The 12190-nt window shown below is 35.3% G+C and overlaps 1 protein-coding gene across 1 annotated transcript in view; it reads left to right on the top strand.

Moving 5' to 3' along the window:
* Positions 1-12190, top strand: part of MCPH1 (microcephalin 1) — a 117538-nt gene that overhangs the window by 25541 nt on the left and 79807 nt on the right. Inside the window, exons 10-11 of the mRNA XM_026034302.1 lie at positions 4464-4501; positions 6496-6658. Coding sequence (XP_025890087.1) covers positions 4464-4501; positions 6496-6658 — 201 coding nt within the window. The remainder of the gene's footprint in view (positions 1-4463; positions 4502-6495; positions 6659-12190) is intronic.

Below are 12190 nucleotides of genomic sequence, written 5' to 3'. Positions count from 1 at the left end.
TATCCTACCATGTGATTGATTATTTATTTATTTATTTATTCATTTATTTTATAGGGTCAATAGGGAAGGAGATCTTCACTTGAGCTTGCTTTTTTCCTATGTTAACTACTTCTTAATTCAGATTACTTCTTCACCCTTAGCATCCCCCGTCATGAAGTTCTGTGTTACGGGGTGGACTCTCTCGTTACCCCCTCAAGGTTTGGGTCATTGCTCTCCAGGTAACGCTTCACTGACSAGAGGCAGCCGAGGCCTGTCCTGCTGCTTCCCAAGCTAAGCTGGAGCCCTGCCTGTTGCAAGGGCTTGGGCACAGGACAGAACCAGGGTCGTTCCTGTGCATCTTTGCTCTCCTTGCCACCACTGCAGTAGTGGTAGTCATTGTCTTTGCCTCTTTCTGTCGTGTTGATTGACTTTTACCCTTCTGATCACAATGAAAAGGCAGCGAGAAGGGCACCTTTGTTACCCAGCTCTCCTTTCACTGCTTGTCCTACAGGAAAAAGACAGTTTCTAGTTTTGCTAATGGCCCCGGCCAGATTACCTTGAAGCTGCAGGGAGCTGGGAGATCTGTCTCCTGCCGCAGAATTTTGTGTCCCCTGAAAATGTCAGTAAACATTTTAAGTGCCACTGCTTCTCTGGGAGTCTGAAGTGACAGCGATTCATCCTGGCCACAGCACTGCTAGGGGCTCCTATATCCCTTGAATAGAGTATTGAACATTATTCAGTACTTGACAGTGAGTGAGATTTTTGACACCCAGGCACATTTCATGTCATTTTTATTTTTCTGTCATATTATCTGTCTTTTTTTTTTTTTTCAGTCTTTCCCTATAGTAGGATTGATTGGATTAAGATGAGCACATCTTTCATATCTCTCCAAGATTAAATCAGAGGCCCTATTTTTAGTCAGGAAGATAAAGTTGAAATTCACTTTGCAGCCAAAGAAATTCAGAAAAATAACAGTATTAAAGGGCTGATAATGAGACATAAGCCAGCCAGAATGTAAATTATAGCTTTGAGTAATTACTGTGTAAAGGCACTGATAAATAGTAACCTTCACTACAATTAYACATTTTTGTCAACTGTGAGCCATAGTTACATTAGTGGAATAAAGTAGCACAACTTAGAGGCTGTTTTTTAGAAACAAAGTTTTAGAACTGCATTACAACTTCTGCAGATGAAAGCMGAGTGAAATTAAGCTAATTCATGAATATTTTCATGCTCTACATAGTTCTGTTTTATGGCTCCTGTAAAGATTAAAGAATGTTCCTGCTTAAGTACAGCTGAAAAGATTGAAAGCAAATACCTAAACTGAGTCAGTCTCAGAACTGTATGGATAGAACTACAGTAGCCAAAGGAAAAAGGGGGTTGAAACGGTATGAAATGGGTAGGAATGATGCTTTTGTATCCTCAATAACTCCTACACACACACAACTTTTCTCCCCTCCTCCTAATCTTTGCTGTCTGGCATAAGGGCCAAAATGTACAGGATATCTCACTGCGTCCTAAAGGTGAAGATCTTTTTATGCTGTTAYAGTGTGTGTGTAAGAAAATGCTGAAGATTGTTCCCTTTGGGATACTGGTCAACTTCAGTAAGTCATGGAATACTTTGCACATTAAAGGACTGTTTGCGAGCAACACATAAGTTGCTTGTATTGCCTAATACCCTTTCTTGGAGAAAAATAAATACATAAAAGAATCCAAGGTCTGGGGACTTTCCCAAAGACAAAATAGGATCTAATTTATATAGGGCAGAATTTAAGCAGTGGCAAATGTAAAACATTAATTCCTATCAAGTAAGTCCKTATATGGATATGTTTTATTCTTGAGAATTAGCCTGGAAAGACATTTGTTTTAGTCACTTTTTTAGTTCATTTTGTCATTCATGGTATTCCTAGGGGAACAACCTGAAGTCACTCTCTGAAAAGCTGCTTGTACAATATGATTTTCTTTTTATTGACCTTGAGCTCCAAGAAACACCTACTGAGAATTAGCAGTAGCAAAGAACACATTTTAAGGTTGGATTTCTCTTTTGTGGTGTAGGTCAGTGAAAATACAGGAAATACTACAGTGTTTAAATACTGAGAGGGTTGAGAAATATKATTTCCTTTGAGGTATTGAAATACATGGTTTGTATTTCATATGACTTGGAAGAATTTGTTTGTTGACAGACTCCAAAAAGAAATACTAATGCAAGAATACTTCTAAGAAATAGAAAAAGAAAAGCTGAAACATGTGAATGTTCTATAGGTATATAGTTTATAAAGGTCCACATTCCAGAGCTAAAAAACTAATTCAGAAACATGTTCTGATTTAAAGTACAAATATATAGCTTCTTAGTAGTTGGGGATTAATTATAAATAAAAACCATTTAACTTAATACCACCTTCTTTAGTGTTTTATTAATAGTGATCCTGCTACAAATGTGCATTAGAATTCATAATGATGATAACCAGATGTCTTYGTGCTACTCAGAAATGAAAATATTAAATCAATATTTTGCAATAAAGCAAAATGTAAAATAAAACAGGCACAAGCTGTGTAGAAGAAAAATGTATAGGCAAAGAAAAAAGGCAATTACCAAGATTTATAACTGAAAATTAAGGCATAGTTTGGACGATTTTTCTAATGGGTAGGTAACTATCTTAAAAAAGACTGGTTGTCTTTATTGAAGCATTAAAACAAAATGTTGTCTGCTTAGCAAATGACCTCTGCCTTGCTAAAATTACACCTCTCGGAAGGAAGATGGAATAACAGTTTGGGTTAAGTGCATACCGGCCTCTACCTCTTGTGTGCCTCCCTCTGCATTCCTGCGCTTTTGATGTTTTTGAGGGAGCTCTAGCAGAGCAGGAGCCTTGAGGACACTTGCACAGAGRTACAGACTATTCACAGTCTGTACTCTTGATGCTGTGTGTTGTCTGAATAAAAGCTGATAATTGAGGGTAGTGTCAGGACAGTCTGTGGGTTTCCCATTTTATGTGAATCCAGCCTGTTGGCCACCTTGAGGATGACTATTAAGGAGATGCTGGTCGCAAATGTATCTGCTCTGAACCTGATGAAGCAGCTRTAAGATCTGAAGCTGAATTTATGGCCTTTCTTAGAGTAATGCTTTTGTTAGCGAAAGTTTCAGCCATCAATTAGCTTGTTTTCAATATTTCAGTTGCAAACAAGGATGCTTTTCTGCATATTCCTTCAACTAAGCAGGTGCATCAGGACCTAAGTGGAGAGCAGGTGCAATACGATGGCCCCAGGTGTATAGTATAGTTATTTGTGTGGATTAATTCCAGACTTTTAGCCGAAGAGCTTTATTCAGATGACAGTGAGGCTTTACCTCAGGTACTGAAGGAGAACATCAGGGTGATGCTGAAGCAATCTGCAGATTTGAGTTGAGCCTAGAAAAACGGAGTAGAGAAGAGCATGTTTTAAAGCCATGTTTAGTGTAGTCATGAGCTCTCGGTTCCCCTACGTTCCTTTAAAGTTTTAGGAGATTAAGTAAATTTCTTTTTTTTGTTTTTTTTTTTGTTTTTTTTGTGTGTTACGACATTATGACCTACCCATTTCAGGGTGAAATTAGTTGGTACATGGTGTTGAAGAGATTCCCTCCTCACCCCCAAATATTACTGGCACTGTATGATGTTTTTGATTGAAGTGTCTTTGGAACAAAGCATTGCTGCAAAGGAGGAAATACTAGCATGTATAAGCACCAGTTTTCAATGTCTGACCTGTCAAGAGTATCTAAATTGTGGTTTATTTATGCAAAGATTTTTCATATGTTGAAGACCTATATAGTCATGGTATAAATGAGAGGCTASTAGTCTGCAGAGCTAATTCTAAGTCAGTTCTTCTCAAATGTGACAAATTGCATGAATGCTTAATGGAGAATATGGTTTGGTACTGATAAGAGAGGAGGAATAGAGTTGTATTAGAGTAGCTTCTATCTTCAGGTCTGGGATTCATTACTGAGCAGAGCTGGTTGCCTCTCGAGTCCTTTTTTGGCCTGTGCTACTGGCTATAAGTCAATTCAAAATATTTTGAGCTCTCTGCTCAATACATGAATTCAAAGGAAACTGGATTTTAGGAGAGTTTCTGGAAACTTTCTGTCTGCAGCTGTGGAAATAGGCAGGACAGGGAAGAGAAATGGGAAAGACCCATTGGAAAGACCCAAAACTTCCAGTGGCATCTGTGGCTGGAAAGCGTTTGCTTTGTTTTTATCTCATTGGTGAAAAGCTCCACTCCTGTTTTTGTCTATTGGGTAATTTGATACCAGATGTGATGGAGAGGCTCCCTTCTTTCCATATCCTTGAAGTTTATCATTTTTAGTGTGTTAGCTAGCACAGCCTTTGCGCCAGCTGACGCTCTAAGTATGAAGTGATTCAATTCTTTTAATGAAATGCTTCATTATTTAAGTTTTTTTTTCTCAGAAAGCTACAGATGTTTGATTTTCTTTTGTGTTTTCTTTTTCACATCTCTAGCCAACAAGGACACTAGTTATGACAAGTATGTCTGCCGAGTAAGTACCAAACATTTTCACCCTTCATTCAGCTTACAACTTCARCTTGAATGTCGTTAAATTTAATGTGTTAAAATATCTGACTTCATTCTGCCTTCTAGCTGAAAACACACAACCATATTTTGTTATTCTATAYGCTGTGTAGGTACTTGAATGTGTGCCTGTGTGTTTTGATCTAGACAGAAGTAGTTTTTCCACAGGTGAGCTCAATAGGGCTTGAAGGTAATAAAACCAAAAATTTTAAGCAGGTTGTGAATTGTTCTGAAGGAAGCATAAGATGTTGAGTTTTATGAGAGAAATGGTTCAGGCTTTTAGCCCAAGAATTTTCTTTTCCACACAGATTTCAATTATTTTAATAAAAAATGCCATTATGATCTAAAACATCAGTTTGAAGTGTTTCTTTCACATAAATAGTTGCTGAAGAAATATCAACTTTAGACGTTTTAGCTGCTCTAGTTGCAAAACATTAGGAGCAGCTGCCACTGCATATTTGGAGAGGAGTTAATATTTTTTCTAGCTTGGTCTTATCATTCTCTTAAAACTCTTAGAAAATAAAGAACATCCAACAAAAACACAATTTCATATTTCATACTCTGCTCATTTCAGTGTCTGAATTCTTTTTCAAAACTCCACATGTTTGTACAAAATATTTCAGGTTTAAAGAAAAATAATTAAATCATGGCAGTTGCGCAGATGTGGGCGCTAAGAAGGAGCCCCCGGCTGCCTTTTAAAAAATTCTTTGTAAGTGATTGTCAGTAGYATTTGTCAAGTCTACGATAGGTCAGAAGCAAAACTAATAGTACTTTTAGTCTAATAAAATGGATACTAATAACACAGAGACTATAACTGCACTTCTCAAATCATGCAATACATTATCATTGTCAGGGAGCTCAAGATAATAGCTGTAATGTAGATGGGAGTAGCAGAAAGCCAGAGGTGGTGATCTGCATTAAAAAAGGAGAACAAATGCTGCCAGAGTTGGGGAAAATATTTTGTTGAAAGAATGTTTGATGTGTTACTTAATAAACAGTTGCTGTTTCATTACATATTTTTAAAGTCTAATGATAACAGTTGCTGTTCTTCAGAACTTTTTCATTCAGATAGTGCTTTGGACTGTCTCGAGTCGTAGGCATCCATCAGCCGGTTAGTGGGGGACAGGAAAGGAAGTGCTGCTCAAAGAGTTAAGCAACTGAAAATATTCCTCCAAAGTACAGGCCAACAGACAAAAGCCAATGATGTTCAAACGGGTCAAAAGTAGCCAAAAGCTACTACCAAGTAGCTACAATGATAAAGGAGGCTCATTAATATTTAAGTTACAAGATATGTTAGTTTGATGGTTTAATGATGCAGTGCTTACATTAATTGCTGCTTGCTGGTTCAGTAACTGCCTGTTTTACTGAAGCACAAGTTCTGTGAAATTTTGCTGTAAATTTGTGTGCTGCAGTTTTTCTTAGCTGACTCAACTGAACTCACGATTCTTCACTGTAATTTGTGTTACATTTAGCTCTTAGTTGTATGGGACCTTTTATTTTAAAGATTTTTCTGTAGTCAGAAACATTGCTAAGAATGAAAATGTGTCACCTGAACAGGCCTAGGAAAGGTCAGCTTCTCTATGGGTTTATCTGTGGAAAAAAAAMCTCATAGGATATGTCAAGTTAAAACATCAAGTGAAAATGGAATAATATATAGTCCAGTAATATTCAGTACCGTTTGTTTCACAGCAGTATTTTTAATGAGAGTAGTCAGGGAAGCAACTGCAAATGAGACTCTGTTGTGCTAGCTATTGTGCACAAGCTGTGATAGTTTCTAGTTCAAATATCTTCTCTTTAGGCAGGCAGGATAAATTCAGAACTTTTATAAGATAAACTCTAAAAGTTCTAAAAGAACTTTTATAAGATAAAYTCTAGAAACTGAATCTGTATGTGATCAGGTTTTGTAATCATGTATATTCAATATTATATGCTTTTCCTTTTTCTTTTTTTTCTTCTTTTTAGAAAACAAAATACTATAATTCAAGTAGTGAATAAACTTGGRAACTTCTTGTTCTCGGATAACGTGTGTGATACAACAAGTCACGTAGTTGCAGGGAGTCCTCGTCGCACCCTGAACGTTATGCTAGGAATTGCTCGTGGATGTTGGATTGTTTCTTTCGACTGGGTAAGAAATACACTTTAATTTTACTATAGAACGAAGCAAACTTATTTTATGCATCTGAAATATCAGCTATCTAAGCAAGTGCATSTTGGGCTTACCTACTTGAATGGCTCAGCTAGAGGAACTTACCTCTGTGAAGCTCCGTGTTACCGTGACTGACTGTCATTTACTCCTAAATCTAACCAATGTATTCTTGTACTGGCAATGTGGGCAATGTGGAAACACCTAAAGCATCAATACTTGTTGCAGAGTGATAAAAAATGTCACATGCATTATTTCTGGAGAGCTTAGTGCCTAGATAAACCATTTCTGGTGTTATCCAAGGTATGGATTCTGAATAGAATAATGTATCAGGTTGTTGATGTTGCTGCTTATTTAATACACTTCTGTTTTGAAATGTAGTTTTGCTCAAATGCAATACAGGGCAGAGGAAAAATATAGAGGGATTACTGGATRTTTTGCTGGGCAGAGGTGAAACCCTTTTTTAACAAATATTTGGATCAAAAAAATGTTGTATATCCTTAAAAATTCCTATGAACTACCACATAAAGTTACCAGACGGTTCCTGTAAAGCCAAGCTAATGTAGTGAATTACTCCCTGTGATTATACAAGTCAATTGCCAACCATTTACTGTGACCTTACAGGCTGCAGTTTGTCTGCTTTCTTCATGTTCCCAAAGTTGTAAAACATAGCTGCTGAACAGCTATTTCCATAAAAATTCCATCTTGTATGAAAAGGGTTGTAGAATAATTTTTTTCTCAGAATACCTTAAAATTTAATTATTTGACTGAAAATAAAATAAATATTGATACCTTTTTGTTTACAAAATGTCTGTCTAAACCAGTGTGGAAAAGTTGGACTTGTATGTGTAGTTATCCGAAGAGGCTGTTCTGGTATCCTTTGGGTTTTCCTATCTTTGTGCAGCGGGCAGTCAGTATTCTGATAATTGGTGTTTTGGAGTTTCATCGTTTGTTTTATGCGCTGCCAGACTTGTCATTTTTTTGAACCAATTTGTGGTGAAAACATCAGTGTGCTCTTTGCCAAGCCAGTATTGACTGGTAGTGAAGCCAAATTCTCTTCTGCTTTGAATTAATTCCTATGSGGATACCATTGGACTCATCACAGGGTCAACTTGATCTTTCATATAATACCAATAAATTAGCGGAACCAGTTTCAAAGATTAAATGGTTCCTGTAAGTATTATTGGCTCAAATCCTGGAGTTGTCTTCCCACATTTTTACTGATCTGATGTCTAGACAATGTTTGGAAGCTTAGGAGAGCTGCATGAAAAKAATCTGGACGAAAAAATTAATTTAGTTCTCTAAATGACAAGATTTTTAAAAATCTATTCATAAGTATTCACTATATAATGTGTCAATATGGCTATTATTCATTTTTGTAGAGCTATCTTTCACTGAGGCTGGTTAGAGCTCCATTACAAATCTCACTGATAATTAGCAATTATTTTGTTGAGGCTTTTTGGAAAATGTGGCTTTGGATTTCAAAGAAAAAAATCCTAGTCTGGTTAAGCATCTGGTTAATACATGCATTTTGTTACTTTATTATCTTGTATAATAAGAACTTTCTTGTCTTATTTCTATTGATCATTGGCATAATTTTGCAGTGTTTTACTTTTATTATGTGATTGAATACTTACCAGAGAAGAAGCCTTACTTATAACCGTGAGGACTCCTATAGAAAGAGAGTCAGGAGAATTTCATTTGAGGGAAATAATCTTGCCCTTCTATTAATGCTCAATTACCGAACTTTTTAAATACCTTTCTATAGTGTAGTTAATCCTAACKTGAGTACTCTAACTGGTAAAATATTTCAAATTGGATACTTAAAATAGTGGTCTGTTTGATAGTATTAGTACTTTGTAAATAAAACCCACTCATTTTGYGTGGTGAAACTTGTTTTATGGAAGATCTGAACACTCCAAGAAGCTGAAGTGTTCCTTATTTGCTATTGCCCTTTGACTTTTATGTGGAGGGGAATTAGGCTGCAGTATCTTTTTTGTTTTCTTCTTTTTTGGGAGGGAGGGAAAAAAACACCTTAATTAATGTTCTCTCCAGATGCTAATGTTGGAGAAAACTCATATTCACAGTTAAACATTCAGTTTTCATAGAAGTCCTTTTACCTTTCAAGATAGATTTTTTTTCAAGTAAAAATACCATATGATCATTCAGTTTGTTAACTGGATGAGTAAGAGGCCTGAAAAAAATGAGCATCTAAAAGGTGTGTTTTCGGACACTTACATAATGTGGAAATTGGAATATAGCTGATAGAATTTGCAAGGGAAAACTTGGTGCTACTTCTAGTCTTAAAATCTGCAGGACACTTCTTGAAGCTCAGTCCCCTSCTGCTGAGTTAGATAAAGTAGCCCACAGGTAAGGAAGAAGTAACGAGGAGTGACCAGTATTAGTATGGAGTCCAAAGCCAAAGGAAAACTTTTCTTAAGAATGTAATAATAGGTCCACCCAGCAACCTATATTCATCCTATTTTCCTCCTCCCTCTCTTTCTTCCTTCCCTATGTCTTCCACGACCAGCTAGACTCAGTTTTAGTAGCAGTATTAAATATCAAATATACCCTGTCTTAATGTTACCTGCTTTATTCTGCTGACTTCCAATTTTCCAGGGTCTGGCATCCATGCTTGATCCATGCTCTGCTGCTTGGCAATTATGTTTTCAGTTAAGTCTTCTCTTGTAACTGTTATACAAGCTTGAAGACTTCCAAGTAATTTCTCTCAGTATAAATAGTTCATATATTCTTAAGAATTAAGGCTTTTCCTTATTCCTTCTCCACATTCTAAAGAATTATTTGAATAGAAGAATTAGTGGCTTAGTAAGAAAATGTAGTTCACTCAAGAATATTGATATCTTATGTTGGTATTACAGGGTTTTGAAGGTTTTTTTTCTGTTGCTATGACAATAGTTTGATAACATCTTTCCTGAAATTAGAAGCAACCTTTTCTGTGTTCATGARAACTTTGAGTGTTTTAGTGAGTGATAACCTAATTATTTACTGCAGGACCTGTTCATGAACTCTGTATCTAATTTCCTTTTAATCTAAGAAAGTAGATAAAGTGCCTCTGTACGCAGTTCCAGACCCATGATAGACAGGCACTAATCCATCTTGTGTTCAAATAAACAAAATTCATTTCTAAACAAGACTCTGTAAATACTGCAAGGATTGATMGAAGTTATTACTGCAAAATTGGCCTGTAAAATGAAATGAGATTATTTAAACATAACTAAACTTTGGGGGTTATTTTTTAATCTACTTGGGTTGTTTGCCAGTTACTCTTGGTGCAGATGACATTTTGGTTGCTCTGCAGACATGAGGTATATATTATGGAGCACGGTACATCTGGTGCTGCTCAAGATTTATTTACAAAGAAACAGTCTTCATAAAGCTTGTCTCTAAAAAACTGCATGAAAAGCTACAATTTTGTTGGTTCTGTGAAAGTTCATTTTTGCTGTGTGATTAAAAGAGAAATGTCTTGGACWAATAAGCTTCTCTTTTATTTGCAATACCTGTGTAAAGCTGTTAAGTATGAAGCTGGCAGATTTCTGTACTTATGTTTAGTTTTAAAATATATACATACCACCTTTAGAAATGTTAAACTTTAAGTTATAGTCTTAACTGAATGTTTTAAGAGATATTGTATTTGCTTTACAAAGAATAATGCATTGTGTTTCAATGCTCTCTTTAAAAAAAAAAAAAAAAAAAGTCATTTTTATTAGTGTTCCTAACTCATACTTTTTTCTTTGGTATGCTGATAATGACTACAGAAATAGTTTCTCCTTTTGTACAGCTGTTGCATTTTGAAACATTGAATTGTGTATTTTCTGAAAGTAAACATTTTATTCTCAGGATTTTTGTAAGCTGTTGCTGTTCAGTAGTCTGCAAAACTGAGCATGATTCCACCCACCCCCAACACAAGAACACAAGTAAAACACCATTTCCGTGGTCACACAAAGTACCAAATTTGCAGCAGCCTGTGTAAGAGGTGGTTGTTTTTCCTAAAAGTCATAAAGCATAAACTACTTTTGACCAAAGAATATAGATCTTTTTCCTGATAATTATGAGATTGCTTTAAAAATTCAGTTTGCAAGTTGCTTCTTGTAGCAATAGAATTTGGGGAAAAAGTTCTTTGTAGAAAGCTGCTCTAAGATGGTCTTATGTTTTTTGAAAAATCAATATTGGATTATAATCAATCTGTTAAGTCTACAATCATGTTATGTAGTCTGCACCACTGTAAAAGATAAATATAGTGTTTAATATCTATATTAAAATATATAATCTTAATATCTATTATACTGTTATGCTTCCCAAATTTTATTGGTCAAAAATTCTAGAATTTAAATGATACATAATAATAAATAAATTTATATGGCATCTTCATCCAAAAGAAGAAAAAAAAAAATTTGTAAATCAAATGTGGGAATATTTTATGCACCAATGAAATTCAGCTTTTTCTATGGTGGATAATGACTTAATTTAATAATGCATGACTATGCTAGCAGTAAGGAACAGACAGGATCTATCTGAAATGGCTAGAGAACTATTTAGGCAAAATGTGATTCCAAGAGAAAGAATTACACAAAACACAAGGAGTTATCTTCTAATTCCATATATTCAATATATTTATTTTGAGTGGCATATCCTTGTGCACTTAATGCTACTTAGTGCTTAAACAGCAGGGTATTGGGGAGTGTGATTTTTCTTTCTTTTTTTTTTTTTGTGAGTACATGAATCGTGCTCTCTCTTTAGCAGATAGGAATAGTTATTAGAATCATAATTAGGGATTGCCAAATGAGTGGGAGCTATAGAAAAGAGAGCTCAAATATCTCTAGAAGGGCAAGTTGCCAAATTGTGTGATACTGCAAAGAATTTGCCACTCTTATTAGCTGTTTTGCTGACTTTATTGCTCAGCTGACACTGATTAGGCCAATGGGGAGAAAATCAACTCCTCTTTCATTCGAATGTTTCTGTGTTTCAGAACTAAAACTATTAGTAGGAAATTAGTAGGAAAATGTATAGGCTCAAGGTTAGGCCATGATAGGAACTTYTTTTTTACATTTTTCATGAAGACATTGTTTTCTACTCCCCAAGGCATTATCTCTGAGCACTTTATATATATATATAAATATTATAGTCTACTAGCTGCTATATATAATGATAAATTATATATAATAATAATATATATTATAGCCTACTGGCTGTTATATATAATGATAAATTGCTTTCAAGAATAATTTAAAAGACAAACTGAGAAAAATCCCAGATGTAATATTTTTAGAAAGTCTTAGGAAAACACTGTATTTCAGTAATTGAAAATATAACCATTCCAAATAGTAGATAAAATGAGTTAAGAATCCTACAAATAAGGATAATACAATACCTACAATATTCATTTGTTCTTCATATATTGATATGCTAGAGAGCCATTTCTGTGGCAGGCAGAGGGAATGCCTTAACACACCCTCAGTTTTCAGTTTGTAAATCTGAGTGGGCCACATGGAGGGA

The sequence above is a fragment of the Nothoprocta perdicaria genome, unplaced genomic scaffold (genome assembly GCF_003342845.1).
Source record: "Nothoprocta perdicaria isolate Ctin4 unplaced genomic scaffold, notPer1 scaffold_141, whole genome shotgun sequence".
Lineage (NCBI taxonomy): Eukaryota > Metazoa > Chordata > Aves > Tinamiformes > Tinamidae > Nothoprocta > Nothoprocta perdicaria.
The sequence above is the reverse complement of the archived record's forward strand: the minus strand, read 5'-3'. Positions and strand labels throughout refer to the sequence as shown.